Source organism: Arvicola amphibius, chromosome 3 (genome assembly GCF_903992535.2).
Source record: "Arvicola amphibius chromosome 3, mArvAmp1.2, whole genome shotgun sequence".
NCBI classification, from domain to species: Eukaryota; Metazoa; Chordata; class Mammalia; order Rodentia; family Cricetidae; genus Arvicola; species Arvicola amphibius.
In genome coordinates this window covers 123,074,805-123,092,927 of record NC_052049.1, presented here as the reverse complement: position 1 = coordinate 123,092,927, position 18,123 = coordinate 123,074,805, and the positions used below count along the sequence as shown (strand labels likewise).

The 18,123-nt window shown below is 43.2% G+C and overlaps 1 protein-coding gene across 1 annotated transcript; it reads right to left on the bottom strand.

The window, feature by feature from the left end:
- Positions 1–7,317: 7,317 nt before the first annotated feature.
- Positions 7,318–17,472, bottom strand: Chrna5 (cholinergic receptor nicotinic alpha 5 subunit). Its single transcript, XM_038323463.1, has 5 exons — positions 17,308–17,472; positions 13,077–13,121; positions 11,911–12,020; positions 9,547–10,375; positions 7,318–7,479 (listed from the first exon to the last, which is right to left on the bottom strand). Exons 2-5 carry the CDS (start codon positions 13,101–13,103, stop codon positions 7,318–7,320), a joined length of 1,128 nt encoding a protein of 375 aa, XP_038179391.1. The 5' UTR covers positions 13,104–13,121; positions 17,308–17,472.
- Between the last annotated feature and the right edge of the window lie 651 nt (positions 17,473–18,123).

Below are 18,123 nucleotides of genomic sequence, written 5' to 3'. Positions count from 1 at the left end.
GTCCAGTTATTTACTGTGGATAAATGAACATTTAACTAGCCTTGCTGGTAGAACATGGCAAAAGATTTCTTTTCTTGGGGTTGAAAATTAACTAGATAGAAAATCTTCCCATTCACAAATACTAAATCCATTAGCTCAGTATCTCTATAGATTTCCTCATTTCTTTAGCCCATAGTCTCCTTGAAATTGTAGGCTATTTCAGCAGCGCCCACACTGATTCCTGTTTCTTACTGTCTCTCCAAGCCCAAGGGCTGGTCTTCCGTTTCAGTGTCTGTGTTGCTGTTAAACTGCACAGTATTGCACCCTGAGGATCTCACCCGCTCTCACCCTCATTTGCTGATAGGCTACCCTCGTCTATTCAAGTCGCTAATTTAGAAGAGCATCCTGTAGAGCCCTGCATGACTTTAATCTCAGCACTCAGGAGACGGAGACAGAGGCAGGTGGATCTCTGTGAGATTTGAGTTTTGAGGCCAGCCTGGTCTAGACAGTGAGTTCCCAACTAGTAAGGGCTGCATAGCAAAATGCTATCTCAAAACAACACAAATCCCACAAACTGGACAACTTAGATACAAAGATTTTTCTCGTAGTTTAGGAGCCTGAGAAGTTTAAAACCAAGGCTCCAGTAAGACTGTCTCGGGAGGAACCTTCCTCATAAAACGTACCTTCCAGTGTATCTCCAAGCGGCTGAAAGGGCTGGATTTTCTGGAGCCTTTTACAAGAGCACTAAGCCCACTCATGGGGGCAGGACCCCAGAACTAAGAGCCTCCCAGAGAGCACTGCATGGGAAGTTCACATGTGAGCTGTAAGGGACCATCCAGACCATAGGAGGAGCCGTCGGAGCAGGGCTTCACCACTTAGCACAAGGCTTTGGGTTCAGAGTTGTGCCGGGGACTTAGCAGCCCCACGGCTTCTGCCCCTGGAGCCAATAGCAAACCTCCCACCTCAGCGGTGGGGATGCCCGGAATGTAGAAGGATGTCATCAGAATTGGTTCTGCTTAAGGAACTGATTTACACAAACTGAGTTTCCCGTATTAACACTTCTGATTCCGAACCACAACTGGGAACAATAATTCACAGAGACCATTGGAGTATTCTCACTAGCTGTGTTTTTTCTCTATGCAAAATAAAACCTGACCATTTCAATTCACTGTGGCTCATATTTCAATAAGTCAAAAGGAAGAGTTCTATAAAATTTGTTGGCTTAAAACTATCTTAACAGTAATGGAGATATAAGAGATGATCAATCTATACAAACTAGGGTAACTAACAAGAGATTTACCTCAAACCAGATTTTAATACCATTCCCTCACAATAACAAAATGCCTGAGATAATCAACTTAAAGAGTGGAAACATAGCTGGGCAGTGGTGATGCACTCCTTTAATCCCAGCACTGGGGGCGGGGGAGGCAGAGGCAGGTGGATCTCTGTGAGTTCGAGACCAGCCTTGTCTATAGAATGAGTTCCAGGACTACACAGAGAAACCCTGTCTTTAAAGAAAAAAAAAAGGAAGAAACATTTTATTTGGGCTCATGGTTTCAGTCCACGGACACTTGGCCGTTAATGATGAGACAATACATCGTGGTGGAGATGATATAGTTCATCAATGACAATCCCCTAAAAGCAGCCTGGAAGCAAAGTGTATGGGGAAGAAGCTGGGCTTTGTGCTTTCCATGAATGATACATTTCCAACAACTGAACTCCCACCCTCCTGAAGGTTTCAGCTCCTCCTCGGAGCACCAACAGGCTGGTGACCACGCCTTTAGTACACTGGCCTTTGGCACTAATTCAGAGTGTGACATTCTGCCCCTGCCCCTAAAGGCTTATGTCCATTTTATAACCGGTTTCTGCAAGAGTTCCTCAAGTCTTAACTGCTTCAGAGCCATTCACAAGTCCATGCCCCAAAAAATGCTTTGAGACTCAGGGCAAACCCAGCTGAGAAGCTGTAAAAAGTAACAAGATTATTCATGTTCAGGGTACAAAGACACAAGGTAAACATTCCTGTCCCACAAAGGAGACATGTGTAGAAAGGATCAGATCAGCGCCAGATTCAAATGAAGCAGGGCAAACATCAAACCCTACGTCTGCACATCAGGCATCTGGTGCAGACAGCGGCAGCATGTGAAATCCCAAGGGCTCAGCGGTCCTGCTCCTACAGACTCCCTGACTGCAGCCCACGCGCCCACGCTCTGCGGCTGGCTGTACTCACCTCATGAAGCGTCCCTTGGTGGCTCTGTCACCTTTTGCTGGGGTCTCCATTATGGCTTCAGCTTTACTCTCCTGTTTCCAACACATTGCCAGCTCGAGAGCTGGTGATGGAGACTCCTGCTCCGCCACACAGCGCTAAGCATCCCAGGCCGACTTCTGAGATCTTTGTGGAAATCTCCATGACTCCAGAACTCTTGCATTTTCAAAGGCTGGAAAACCAGCATGATGTGGATGATGCCAAGGCCTGCCACCGGCACACGCCGTACAGAGTCCACATGACCTGCAACTGCAGTCATCTGTGTGTCTGGATATGAGGAAGGCGTTTGGGGGTAACATTTGCCAAGGGGCCCTGTGGAAGGAGGCTGCCCGGGGTCTCTTTAAGAAAAATGTCTGAATCCTATGAGGAGGCAGTCTGACCAGTTCTTGAGGTGCCTTCAAGGTACTCTATTATCCTGGTGCCAAGTACTTGGCTTTACTTTTTAAATATATTTTTATTCATTCTTGGAGAATTTCAAGCACATTTTCACCATATCCACCCCTCCTCTACTTCTTCCCAGATCTACCCTCCCATTCCTGACCCATTCAACTTGGTGTCCTTTTAAAAAAATAATAATAATAATAACAACATCTATCAAGACCAATTTGTGTTGCCCAAACTGTCTTGGAGATGTGGCCTCCCACTGGAGTCAGCTTCACAGGGGCTATGCTCTTAGACAAATATGACTCTCCTGCCAGCAGCTAACAGCTGCCAACTGTAGCTCATACGGGAGTGGGAGGGACTTCATGCCCATCACTCCTCTTCATGGTCTTGTGCTTGCTGGCACAAATGCTGTGAGCTCGGACACGCAGCTGCCCTAGCCATCAGAAGCCACGTTCCTCGTAGTCATCTACTGCCTCTGGATCTCACACTCCTAGCCCCTCTTCCGAAGTGATCCCTGAGCCCTGGGCCCACTGGGGCCTGAGCAGTCTGCAGCCTCTCATTCCCTACACCATGTCCAAATGTTAACCACCATCTACTGCGCATGCAGGCTTCTCAGATGAGAGCTGAGGGTGCATCATCCATGGGTGTAACGGTAAATCACTAGGTGTCAGTCTAATACTATGTCCATTTAGCAGAGTAACAGTAATAGGTGCTCCCCTAGAGCCTATGACCTCCCTATGACCTGTCTAGCTGTGGTTCTTGGTCTGCTGATAATGCCAGGTGTAGGTTTTATCTTATGGAACAGGATTTAAATTCAATCAAAAATGGCTGGCTATTCCTATGATGTTCACGTACTATCATGCCAGAGGGCATGTCTGGCCAAACACTCACTATTGTAGCTCATTAGGCTCACAGCCAGCCAAGACTGATGATGACTTTGCTCCCCGTAGTGCGCTTAGCACCTCCTAGCACCATGAAAGCTAGTCAGCAGGGATGAAGCTTCCAAGTCAGCACCAGCTTCATCTTCCCATGTCTCAAGTATGTGGTACTTCAGAAACAGGGCCTTACCCTCAGGCTCTAGACGGCGGCCAGAGCATGGGTCACAGCCTGGGATGTCTGGCCTTGGTTCTTACAGAAGAGCCTATTAACCCATGCTGACACAGCCTAGGCTTTCTCTAGCTTGCTTCTTCAGACTTTTCCAGATTCCTTCTACAAATCGATTTTAAAGGCTTCAGAGCTACACTGTCAATCTCAATAGCTACCCTGTTGTGTGGCTTCAATTTCATCCAAATTGAAACATTCCCTCCTGGAGGGAAGAGGGAAGCTCAGCAGATTCATGAAACTCACAAGAGCCTAGTGGACTCCCAAGGTTCATTCCTGAGTTTATAAAAACAGAAACAATGGCCTGGGAAGAGGAAGCCTCCCGGCACTGTGTCCTGTAAGTTACACAGGTTACCCAGGCTAGGGTGGGCTTTCCATGATGCAGCTTCCCAAGTCACCCATGGTCCTGGAAGAATCCTCTCCCCATATTCCTATAAGTAGCCACAGTGAACTCACTGGTTCTCCAAGCTGGATTCAGGCAGAACTGTTTCTTTGTTCTGTACCTACCCTTTTATCTAGAGGGACTAGAAGTAGACTCCCCGGAAAGGTCACACAACAGATTCCACTTTGGGGAACTGATAACCTATTAGCTCTCTGTTATTATGGGAAAATACTCGAGATAACCAACTTAACCAAGAGAAAAGTTTGTTGTAGTTCATGGTTTCAGAGGCCATGGTTGGAGGGCCCACCGCTTTGAAGTCAGTGGCAAAACAGCATATAATGCTGAGGGAAACACAATGGAGCAAAGCTGTCTACCTCATGGTGGCTGAGAACCAAAAGGAAGGGCTATAGTCTCAAAATCCTCCTCAAGGGCACACCCCTAGGGACCCAACTTCCTTCTGCTAGGGCCTACTCCTAAAGGTTCCACTGCCTCCCCAAATCACCTACTTCCAAGCGTCCAGGCTTTCAACAGACGAGTCTGTGAGGGACATTTATCTAGAGCTCAGACTTTTACTTACTCTAACATTATTAGAAAATGCAAACTCTACAGGGTCCATCCTCCAGAGAATGCTTACCTGAGTTTAACCAGTGAATATATTATCAATAAATGAGGATTTTGCTAACTTAACAGCTAAGAGTTTGAAATCAAATGCAAGGTTTTGGGAGATAGGTGAGTTGGGGCCTTTGGGATGAAGTTTAACTGCTTTATCCATGATACAGTATACTGTCCTGACGGATGACATACCTGGTAATAGGCCAAAACTAGATTATAACTAAAGCATCCAGCATGTTGTGGGATATTATTTTAAGATGTGTTGCATTTGTTTATGCTGCGGAACATTTGTTTAATGATGCACAGCTGTGCTGCATTCTTTTATGTTGATTTGTTTAACTCTGTGAAGCTGTGATTCTTTGCCTGTCTAAAACACTTGATGGGTTAATAAAGAGCTGAATGGCAAGGCAGGAGCAAGGATAGGTGGGGCTGGCAGGCAGAGAGAAGAAATAGGAGGAGAAATCTGGGAGGAGAGAAGAATGAGCAAAAGAGATCAAGGAGTAAGAAAAGAAGGGGCCAGCCGTGGAGGAAGAGTGAAAGTAGGATTCCAGAAGTAAGAAAAGGAAAAACTCAGAGGCAAAAGGTAGATGGGATAATTTAAGTTCAGAAAAGCTGGCTACAAACAAGCCAAGCGGAGGCTGGGCATTGATAAGAATAAGCCTCCACGTGTGGTTTATTTGGAGTTGGGTGGTGCCCCCCCCTAAAAGCCAAAAGAGTAAAACAACCAACAATACCAGCTCTGAGATTTTACGACGATAATCACTGGGGTGAACGATAATTGAAACATTATAAGATATGACAATGTGCTTACCTCAACTCAGAAGAGCAGTTTTTGTTAGCTTTGGAGACAGGGTCTCATAATGTAACTCAGACTGACCTAGAGCTCACAGCAATTCCCCTGCCTCTGCCTCCTGAAAGCAGAGACAACAGGTGTGAGACACCATATCCAGCTGAGAATACACCTTTAAGCTTGGAAGACGGTACTTCCAAAGAATTATCAAAACAAAGATATGCCCCCTTTGAGATGGAATCTACATAACTGCAGTCTGCTGTTCTGCGGTCAGGGATAAACCATGCACACAAACAGCTCTATTAACCAGAGAATGGGGATGGGGGACTGAAGTCATTACGAAGGATATGTCACTGTGTGTATGAAGTCATTACAAAGGATATGTCTCGTGTCTGCAAGAGTTACCTGTTGTAAGTTTACAATGGAAGGTAGCTACAAACTTAGATAACACAAGAACCATTCCACATGAGCATCGAAAGAATAAAGTGACCTAGGGAGTTTCTAGTCAACTCTTTTTTTCACTTATTAAAAAGAAAAATGTGGTAAGGAGCCAGGCAGTGGTAACACACACCTTGAATCCCAGCACTTAGGAGGCAGATACAAGCAGATCCTCTATGAGTTTGAGGCCAGCCTGGTCTACAAAGCAAGTTCCAGGACAGCCAGACCTGTTACACAAAGAAACCCTGTCTCGAAAAAAAAAATATAATAGTTGCGTAGTAAGTGTGGTGGTTTGATTAGGAATGGTTCCCATAGACTCACAGATTTAAATGTTTGATCACTAGGGAGTGGCACTATTAGGAGATGTGGCCTTTTTGGAAGAAGTGTGTCACTGGGAATGGACTTTGAGATTTCAGAAGCTCAGCCAGGCCCAGTAGCTCCCTCCCTTCCTGTTGCCTGCTGATCCAGAAAAAGAACTCTGAGCTACTTCTCCATGCTGCCATGATTCCCACCATGACAATAATTATTAAACCTCTGAATCTGTAAGCCAGCCACAAATAGATGTTTTCCTTTATTAAAGAGTTGTTGTGCAGGGCTAGAGAGATGGTTCAGCAGCTAAGAGGACTGGCTGCCCTTCCAGAGGTCCTGAGTTCAATTCCCAGCAACCACATGGTGGTTTACAACCATCTATAGTGGGATCTGATGCCCTCTTCTGGCATAAAGTCATACATGCTGATAAAGCACTCTATACATAAAATAAAGAAATATTCTTTTTAAAAAAAGTTGCTGTGGTCATGGTGTCTCTTCACAGCGATATTAACTAAGACATTAAGTCATTATTAAACCAAGTAATTGGCTTAATTCATATAGAAGTATCACATACCCGTGAATACAGGACAGATAGAATTTTAAAGATATATATATGAGCTGGGCAGGGTGAAACACACCCATAGTCCCTGGTACTCAGGATGCTGAAACAGAAGTTTCATTGGAGTCCAGGAGTTTGGGGCCAGCCTGGATAATTTAAGAAGGCCCATTTTGAAAATACAAAACCACACAATTATAAGCTTTTACTAAATTTGGAAAAAGTTCTAAACGGTCTTCAACTATAACTGCATTTGCCAACACTCCAAAGATGAACTTCCTCACAGAGTCCATGTTGGTAGGCTTTCGCCAGTGCAGCTGGACAATGTTCTGTTGCTACCTGCAGTTATTACTTCAGTTCTAACGGACAATATTAAGCCAGGTTAGAAATTACTAATCTGTTACAGCCTATATCAAATTGAAAATAATTTCACATTTTCATAACTGTATACATGTCCTAAGAGATGTGTGGTTGCTCACTAAACCCACAGTAATTTCTTGGCTTCACTTAATTGTATTTCCGATGTGAACCGGGACTATGATATTGGCCCATTTATAAATAACAGGAACAAAAAGCCCCAGAGTCCCAATGACCGAAACCAGAAGAAAAGTCCACAGAAACATCCGGTCAAGAACTTGTGCTATGAATTTCCAATCTTCAACAACCTGTTAAAAAAAAACATTAAATACAAATATCAAACCCTACACACATTTTAAGATTAAAAAAAAAAAACAGAGGATAATCATTTGTTGTCTTCAAAGCATAAGTGATCCTGTGCCCAGGTCTCTAAGACAGACTAGTATAATTTATTAAATTCTATTCCAGTCTAAATCATTAGCTAACAAATATTCTCATCTTTTAACATTCCACTAATAGTTTAAATCCTTATAATGCTTTAATTATACCACCACCACATACTACAACCAACAAGCATTAGTTTGTTAGAAGTGAACGAGGCAGGGTGGCACGTTCCAGCTACTTGGAAGACTGAAGCAGGAGGAGCCTGAACAAGTGGGACCGCATCTCAAACAACAATAAGAAGTTAACTCAAAGTTATTCCCTGGACATAGTGGTGCTTGCTGTAAACCCAGCATTCAGGGGGCTGAAGTAAGAGGATTGAGAGTTCAAGGCTAACCTGAGCTACATAGCAAAACCCTGTCTAAAAAAAAAAAGAGTCTAGGGGGGCAGGGGATGGGGGTTCTCAGTGTAGAGGTGGTACAAGCCTTTAATTCCAAAATGTGAATGAATTTCTGTGAGTTTGGAGTCAGCCTGGTCTACATAGAAAGTCCCAGGCTAGCCCATGCTATAGAGTGAGACCCTGTCTCAAAAAGAAAGAAAGAAAAGGAAGGAGGGAGGAAGGCAAGGAGGGAAGGGAAGAAGAGGGTAAGGAGAGAAGAAGAAAGAAAGAGGAGGGAGAAAGGGATGGAATGAGAGAGGGAGGGAGGGAGGGAGGGAGGGAGGGAGGGAGGGAGGGAGGGAGGGAGGGAGGGAGAGGACAAAGGCTGTCAGGGCAAGAGAAGCTGGGAGCTTCAGACTATGAAAAGTAGTAAAGACTGCTATTTTATCAGATTCATTGCATCTACGACTCACACCTGTTAGAAAATCTCCATTTAAAGAACTTTAGAAATTAGAATTTGAGAGCTGTTGAGATGGCTCAGCAGTTAGGAGCATTTATTGCTCTTATAGACTCAGGACTCAGTTCCCAGCACCCACACAATGGCTCATAAGCATCTGTAACTCCAGTTCTAGGGCCTCTGAAGACCTCTTCAGACTTCCTCAGGCACCAGGCATGCATGTGATGCACATACATACAGGCAGAAAAACACTCATACACATGAAATAAGGAAATAAATCTGAAAAAGGATTAATAGAAATATATTAGAATTCACATAATCTTAATGGGACCATTAAATGTAAATTCAGTTATAAAATATTAATAGGCATAACTTTAAAAATATTATATAATAGAAAAAAGGAAAATAGTGACCATTGAAAATTTGAAAAAAAAACGAGCAGTTCAACACTATAAATTGATAAAACACATGTCCAATATTTGCATTTCAAATATCAATTAACCTTTACAAGCCAACCAAACCTATTTTCTGTAAGGCTTTAAACTAATTTTGTTTTAAGCACATTAGATACTGTTACTGCCTCACAGGAAAACCTTGAAGTATGAACATAACACATGAGAACACCTAACTCCTTTTCTATTTTTATGGTTTTTAAATTTCATTTTGCTTTTATGAGACACAGTCTCCCTATGTAGTCTAGACTGACCTTGAACTTGCTAAGTAGCCCAAGACTTTCTCAATCCTCCTGCCACAGCCCCTGAAATGGCGGGATTACATGTATGCATCTTATCCTGTCAATTTTACTAATGAAAAACTTTACTAATCTTGTAAATGAGCCACAGTAAGATGTTTTTCTAGAAAAGTATCTTGGCCTGTACTTATAAAGCCTACATTAGGCTCTTTCTTCAAAAAAAAAAAACTTTTGATATATTACAATGCCAAAATTCAGAAACAAAGTTACTGAAGAGAAATCTAAATCAGTAAATCATCCCATTCCAGAGCCAAAAGTTATGGTGAAAAATTACTATCCCGTCAAATGTATAGTTAAGCTTTCTTTACAGTCATTCAAGATGCTCTGGGGAGACGGAAAGTGAGATTTGGGCAGATGCCCCGTTTGCAGGGCTTTGCAGGGCAACAAATTGAATACCCGCCACAGACCTCTCTGACGTCGTTCTCCTTCCTGACATGCCTCGTGATGTAGCGGATGCAGCCGAGCGCAGCTTCCAAGGTGTTCCTAGACTTCGGTCCACTGCCATCCTCGGTTTCTTCCCTCTGGGTGAAGTACCTGTCGACGTGACTTCTCATGCAGAGCAGTTTGGGGAGCTTGTGAAGAAATATCTTACGGACCCACGGTGCCATAGCATTGTGTGTTGAGGAAGAGCGGTGGTGGATGTTGATGGCAAAGACAGTCACCATAATGGAGAGTGTCACGAAAATCATGGTAAACACCAAGTACTCCCCAATCAGAGGTATGACTTTGGACGACGAGGGGATGATCTCTTCAATAACCAGAAGGAAGACGGTCAGAGAGACGAGCACTGACGTGCACAGGCTGATCTTCTCACCTTCGTTTGAAGGGAGATAGAAGACGACCACAGTCAGAAATGAGAGCCCGATGCAGGGGATAATGAGAAATAAGGTATAGAAGAGAGGCAGCCGCTTAATCACAAAGGAGTATGTGACGTAAGGGTACCAACAGCAGCTGTCAGTTCTGTTCCCTTTGATCCCCACGGCACTCATGATTTCCCATTCTCCGTTGTCAAAAAAGTCGGTTCTGTCTACATTTTGGTCCTCTAGGAGTATATCAACCTGGGATCCATCATACGTCCAAGAGCCGAATTTCATGGAACAGTTCTGGAGATCGAATGGGAAAAACGTGACATCTATAGTACAGGAACTTTTGTAGTTTGCTGGCTGTGTCCAGGTGACGGTGCCATTGAACTTGACAATCGTTTTCGTGCTGGCCCCTTCAAAACGTCCATCTGCACTGAAAGAAACACACAGTAATGGTGCCTAAATTAAACAACCCGAGCACACATTTTTATAAGCCTAATATAAAAGGAAACCTGTGGGTAACAGCATGAAATAATATGTGCCCAAATGCCTGCTCCACCCATGGGGCCTCACTTTCTGGACATCTTCCTGACATGTATGATTCTGCTGGAATCGAACCTACTCTCCCCTTTGTACTGTGAGATGAGCAAATCCATGTTTATCAAAATGCTGAGATTCTTATAGCTGAAAAGACCTCACTTGACATACAAATAGAATCAGGCTGTTTCTATACCGGGCATGCACAGAGGCAGAGCCTGACTCTTTACCTCCAGACTTCCTCTTCCACCAGAGAATTGGCACGAGGCAAGGCCCGCCTGGACCTCCTGCACTAAAGAGACACAGCAGCAGGCAGAGGCCCCGGCACCCGAGTCCTTCACAACAGTCCTGCTGTGTATCTTCAGGTTCGTGGAATTACAGAGAGCATCCAATGCTCAGGGAGCTGCCCGTGCGACATTACAAGCCTTCTTCATCCTCCCATACCGAGGAACACGAGGTAAAAGGTTCCAAAAGATCATTTTTTGCATAGCATCTGCTCTAAAAAGCCTTTGTGCAAATAGGAGAGGTGCTTTAGCATAAATGCAAGCTCTCCCACTTACTCTGGGATGGCCCTGGGTGGGGAAAACGCAGCTGGTACTGGCAATTACCCTCAAAACACTCCTAGAGAGGCTTCCCATGCATGGGTTAAAAATTAACCCTGAGCTCTTCCCCGTGGGAAAATGGCAATATTGTGCTGTTATGATGGCATCTTTAAAAATATTAGAAGACAATGTTGAACATAAACTGTAACCTCAACTAAAAACAAATCTCCCCAAACGTGGAAGTCTGCCTTGAATAAGGAAGCAAATGGGGACATCACAGTGTCCTGGGGTGAAACCTCACTCTGCCACATGAGAGCTTTGTGACCCTAGCAAAGCGTAACTACCGTAGGTCCATGCAAGACAGTTGGCACACCCAGCATTTAAAACTGCTGTGGACACACTGCCAAGCACGTAAAAGTTTCCTGTGTACGTAAGCTAATCACAAGCATGACCTCTCTCCCCACCCTTCCTTATTCCTTTCTATGTTTGCCAAGTCCTTTTTTCTTATTTCAGAAATCAGGTAACACTTTTTTTTTTTTTTTTTTTTTTTTTGGTTTTTCAAGACAGGGTTTCTCTGAAGTTTTTTTAGAGCCTGTCCTGGAACTAGCTCTTGTAGACCAGGCTGGCCTCGAACTCACAGAGATCCGCCTGCCTCTGCCTCCCGAGTGCTGGGATTAAAGGCGTGCGCCACCACCGCCCGGCTCACACTAAAAATATCACACTAAAAAGACAAAGGATACATAGCACCCATGAAACAAAAAGCACAAATTCAAGTCATTTGATTTCATTGCTAAACAATTTGCAGACACGAGGGGAAAAGTTACTAGTGCCTGGTGACAGTACAGGTTTTCTTTTGAAAATGTAAGGTAATATTTAGAATATAACTTACTTGTCAAACAAAACGATGTCTGGGATCCAGAGAGAGTCTGAAGGGACGCGTATAATTTTTATTCCACCATAGTCATCAGGATTCCATCTTAATTTTACATCTATCCATTCCTGTAAAATGAGAAATTCAACTCCATTTCAATCAATACATGATAAAATAAGTTAAAGCTATGCTTTCTGTCATATCTAGAATCTTTAGATATGAATCATTTCTGTCCCTAATTCAGAAAACCTCAAGAATATCATCCTGCCCCTCTGTGCACTGCTCCAGCTGTGGTCCTGATGAGCACAGGCGAGGACCCCTACTGATTCATTCACAGTTCTCTATTTGTCAGGCATAAATAACCAGAGAAAGAGAAAGAATAAACAATGGAAAATACTCAACAGCAGCTGCAGACACACGTATGGTGGTCCAGAATTAAAATAATTCATTACAGAGGGATCACTAGGGAAGGGGAGGGGTGCTGGAAGAGGAGGGTCATAACACAGGGATAGAGGGACATACATGGTGTATGTATGGATGAAACTATCACAGGGAATCCCAATAATGTGTAGTTAGCATGCTAATACTTATAATAATGACTAGTTGCATTCCTGTCCATTCCTGTTGCACTCAAATTAAAAGCCAAATCCTGGGGCTAGGCAGACAGCTCAGTGGCTAAGAGCACTTGAAGTTTCTGTAGATCAGGTCCAGTTCCCAGCATCCGCATGGCAGCTGACAACCCTCTACAATGCCAGTTCCTGGTGATGCAATGCCCTCTTCTGGCCTCCGTGGGCATTTCATGTACATGTATATTTAGATGCATGCAGACTAAATGCTCATACATAAAAATAAACATCTTAAAAAATAAAAAGTAAAATCCAAATCCTTGCAGGGTCCTATAAGCTACTATTCTACTGGCTTCACATTGTTCCTTTGATCCCCCGATCTCCACAGGACTCCCCATGGCTCACACACTTTTAGCCACAATTACTAGATACAGTTCAGCCTCTGGACCTTTTACTTGCTGGTCCTCTACCCAGAACACTCTTCTCCCCTAGATGCCCATAAGGCTTGCTTCATCTCCCCTGAGACTTTCTATGAGCTTTGCCTTTTTGGCCACGTAGAACCTAAAATAAAGAGTGGGCAAGCTGCTAGCTGGGCACCTGCTTTATTGGTATACACACCTGTTTCAACCAGACGTTTGTTGTCATTAGCTGGTTTTTCTCATCCTATTTAAAAAGAAAAAGAAGAAGAAAGGTTGGCTGCTTCCATTCCACAGCAGCAATTCCTTAAGAGCTTGTACACTGTGGCAGTTGCCAATTGACTATCACTGCTAAACCTGAGTTCTAACTCAGAAAAGGTACCTTTCTTACCCTTTTATTTCATCTTTGAATATCAGCTGAGACCCCAAGTATGCTTTTCCAGACACTCTGGCTTTCTCAGTTTTTCTGAAGACCCTACCCACTTTATGTAGCGGCTTGCAGTCTTCCACGGCTGACCCTATCTCCATCCCTCCTTTTCTCCCTCCCTCCCAATACGGTCCTTAAGCTTTAAAAAGTTATACATCTTAATAAAAATGCTCCTTTTAGAATGAACACCTGCTAATTGTTCTGACTCTCTAGAAAACAAGATTAAGCTCATATTATCACTCTAAACATCTGTTGTTTGGGTAAACTACTCCAAAGCTTATCACCCGTGATTCCATATTTAGTTTTCATGGTCTCAACTACTACAGTTTCTCATTTTTTTTTCTTATTTTCTGAGACAGGGTTTCTCAGTGTAGCCTTGGCTGTCCTGGAACTCACTCTGTAGACCAGGCTGGCCATGACTCACAGAGATCCACCTGCCTCTGCCTCCTGGGTGCTGGGATTAAAGGCGTGCGCCACCACTGCCTAGCAAATTTCCTCAAACTTAAGAAGATCTAAGATATGAATACAACATTATTCACTTCGCCCTAAAAGGGTGTGAAGACATATGCCATGTACTCAACCTGCTTTTCTTAAAGGAGGGAGAAATTCAGACATTTGTATACAAACGTCATCATTAGACGAAAACGAGACAATTTTCTGCCAATAGAAATATGAATAAATCATATGAGGATTTTAATGTAGTAGGGAAAAAAGCAGTAGCAAAATGATACCAAAAAACACATTCCAGGGACTGGAGAGTTGGCTCTGTGGTTAAGAGCGCTTTTTGTTCTTGCAGAGGACCCAGGTTCGATTCCTAGTACCCACATGGAGGCTTACCACTTCCTTAGGCACCAACCATGCTTGTGGTGCACAGACATACATGCAGGCAAGGCACTCGTACACACAAAATAAATCTGAAAAACAAGACAAAGCAAAAAAAAAAAAAAAGACCCACACATTCCAAGTCTGTAAAGCAGGCACAAAGAAAAAAAATGGCAAGAAACACAACAAACTGGGCTTTTTGTTTTTATACTGCTCTCAATAGCCCAGGCTGACTTCAAACTCTCTCTGTAGCAGGGGATATGCAGAATTCCTTATTCTCCTGCTTCTACTCCCAAGTGCTGGAATTATAGGTGTGCATCTCCCCCCCGAGACACCTCAGCAATCAATTATTAACATCAGTCATCTACAAATGATAGAATTAGAATCACTTTTTATCTGTACTTTTTTACACTTTTAAAAAATCTCTACAAAACCATGTGCTACTTCTGTAATCATAAAATAAAAGCATGCTCATGGTATTTTAATATACATAAATATTTGATCACTATCCTAAATACTGGCATGATCAGAACAAGAAGAAATTAGTTTTAAAAGTGTGTCTTTCTTAGGATAAACACTGAGAATCAAGAAATTCTCCCTAAGCCGTGAGGTGGTGATGCATGCCTCTGCCTCCCAGCCCTCAGGAAGCAGAGCCAAGTGAATCTCTGTGAGTTCCAGGCCAGGCTAGTCTACAGAGTGAGTTCCAGGACAGCCAGAGCTATCTCAAAAACAAACAAAACAAAAAAATAAAAGAGAGAGAGAGAGTGGGGGGAGAAAGAAAGAAAGAAAGAAAGAAAGAAAGAAAGAAAGAAAGAAAGTTCTCCTGATAAATGACACATAGAAAACTCTCTGAAAAAAAATTTGCCTGCATGTATGTATATATGCCATGTGTACCTGGTGGTCAGAAGGGGGTGTCTGATTCTCGGAAATTCAAGGGTTGTGAACACTATGTGGTTGCTGGGAAGTCAACATGGGTCCTTTGCCAAGAGCAGCCAGACCTCTTAACCACTGAGCCCTTTCCCTAGCCCCTGATATGTCTCAAGTGTCATCTTGAAATAATTTCTGGTCTTCAGAATCTATGATTCTATTCTCAGACTATTACTCAAACTCTCCAGTGCATGCTTCAATATAAAATGTTTTGTTTTTTTATTAAAATTTTTTTATTTTCCATACCAACCACGGTTTCCCTTCTGTTCTCCCCCCCCCCATGTCCTTTCAACCCCCCCATTCACTCCTCAGAAAGGGTATGGCCTCCCATGGGAGTCAACAAAGCATGGCATATGCCTTGAATGCATTGGCACAGGAGACTACTTTTTAAATATAACCCCAGTAGCAAGACACTGAGACGACAATTAATAAATGGGACCTCCTGGAACTGAGGACACGGTCAATAAGGCAAAATGGCAGCCTACAGAATGGGAAAAGATCTTCACCAACCCCACATCTGATGGAGGCAGAATATATAAAGAACTCGAGAAACTAGACATCAAAATACCAAATAATTCAATTTAAAAAATAAGGTACAGATCTAAGCAGAGAGTTCTCAGCATTAGAAACTCAAATGGCCAAAAGGCATTTTAAGGAATTGCTCAGCATCCTCAGTCATTAGGGAAATGCAAATCAAAATGGCTCTGAGGTACCATCTTATACCTGTCAGAATGACTAAAATTAAGAACACTGATGACAACTTATGTTGGAGAGGATGTGGAGTAAGGGGAACATTCTTCCACTGCTAGTGGGAGTGCAAACTTGTACAACCACAAACTTGGAAATCGGTATGGCAGTTTCTCAGAAAATTGGGAATCAATCTATCTCAAGACCCCATGATACTACTCTTGGGCATATGCCCCAAAGATGCTATTTACCACAAGGAGACTTGCTCAACTATGTTCATAGCAGCATTATTCATAATAGCCAGAACCTGGAAACAACCTAGATGCCCCTCAACCAAATAATGGATAAAGAAAATGTGGTACATTTACACAATAGAGTATTACTCTGTGGTTAAAAAATAAATAAAAAGACATCATGAAATTTACAGGCAACTGGATGGAACTAGAAAAAAAAACATCCTGAGTGAGGTAACCCAGACCCTGAAACACAAACGTGGTATGTACTCACTCATAAGTGGATATTAAATGTAAAGCAAAGGAGAACCAGACTACGATCCACAGCCCTAGAGAAACTAGGTGACAAGGAAGACCCTAAGAGAGACGCATGGATCGCCCTGAGAAGGGGAAATAGATGAGATCTCCTAGGTAAACTGGGGTGGGAGGGGAGAGGAGAGAGGGGAGAGGACAGGGGATGGTTGAGTTGGGGAAGGGACAGAGAGGAAGAGCAACAAAAGAGATATCTTGATAGAGAGGGTCATTGTGGGGTTAGAGAGAAACCTGGTGCTAGGGAAGCTCCCAGAATCCACAAGGATGACCCCAACTAAAACTCCTAGCAATAGTGGAGAGGGTGCCTGAAATGGCTTTCTCCTGTAATCAGATTGATGACTACCCTAATTGTTATCATAGAACCTTCATCTGGTAACTTATGGAAGGTGATGCAGAAATCCACAGCCAAGCGCTAGGCCAAGCTCCGAGAGTCCAGTTGAAGAGAGGGAGGAGGGATTACATGAGTATGAGGGGGGGGGGTCAAGATCATGATGAGGAAACCCACAGAGACTGCAAACCTGGGCTTGTAGGAGTTCACAGACACTGGACCAACAGCTGGAGAATCTACATGGGATGGAACTAGGCCCTCTGCATGTGGGTGACAGCTGTGTAGCTTGGTCTGTTTATCTGAGGACCCCCCAGCAGTGGGACCGGGATCTAGCCCTGGCACATGAGCTGGCATTTTGGAACCTATTCTCTGTGGTGGGATGCCTCGCTCTACCTTGATGCCTTGGGGAGGAGCTTGGTCCTGCCTCAACTTGATAAAATGTTTTAGTATCTTTGAATTTGATTAAGGACAGACCTACCATTAGCAAATGAAATAAGACTATTTACTACACAACAACATATAAACAGAGTATCACTACACTTGTGGCACACTAGTCACTGTTCCCTAGTCAGCTCCTTGAGGCAAAGGGCTACGTCTGGTCGCCTTGGTAACCTCTGGTGTCTGACATGCATCTGGGAAAAACTGACTTTACCTAAAATCGGTGTGAAATGCACTAGGTAAGAGCAGGCAGACTTACCACGTCCACCAACTGAGATATTGCAAGGCCAAACTTGATCTTTATCTTGTCACTCAGGTGCTCCACAGGACGAACCCACCTTTCATAGTCTTCAAATAAATCCTTAAACAGACGGTCTTCGTGTTTTGCAGCAGAGGACAGTTCAGGCAATCCTGCATAACAAATTTGAAGAAATTAGGATGCTCGCTGTTCTCCCCGCAAATATCTATACTTTAAGAAACCAACACTGTTAATGATCCAATTAAAATTTAAGTTATTATTGTTTTAGGTTTGTTTGTTTGTAACAGGATATCATGTAGCCTGGACTCCCCTTGGGTTTCCTATGTAACCAAATATAGCCTTCAGCTCCTGGTCCTCCTGCCTCTATCACCCAAGTACTGAAATTACAGGCATCCGCCACTGTACTCATCCAGCTAATATTTAAGATTTATTTTTATTTTAAATTGGGGGGATGTGTGCACCTCCATGAACATAAATGCTCCAAAAGTTCAGAAGTGTCCAATTTCTCCTAGAGCTGGAGTTACAGGCATCTGTGAGCTGCTTGATGTAGGTGCTAGGATTTGAACTCAGGTCTTTTGCGGGAACAGCATGTGCTCTTAAGAGATGCGCAATCTCTCTAGTCCCCTAATGTGGCTTTCAAAACGAAATATTAACACAAACACTATTAGAGATACTCTGAGTCAGCTATAATTCTTAGTTAATCATATTACTCACTATAGAAATACGCTGAATTTTTATATAAACACTCAGTACTTAATACAGAGCAACTTAATAACATTTAGGTACCAAGGGCTGCGGGGTGTTTTTCTGTGGTGG

What these genes read in the sequence shown, in the direction of transcription:
- Chrna5 (XM_038323463.1), bottom strand. Translation starts at nt 13,103, where the DNA reads ATGACAACAAACGTCTGGTTGAAACAG. An exon ending in CAAACGTCTGGTTGAAACAG is followed by an intron (nt 12,021 to 13,076) that starts GTGTGTATACCA and finishes CTCATTTTACAG; the next exon opens with GAATGGATAGATGTAAAATT. An exon ending in AGGAGAACGACGTCAGAGAG is followed by an intron (nt 7,480 to 9,546) that starts GTCTGTGGCGGG and finishes TTTTTTTAACAG; the next exon opens with GTTGTTGAAGATTGGAAATT.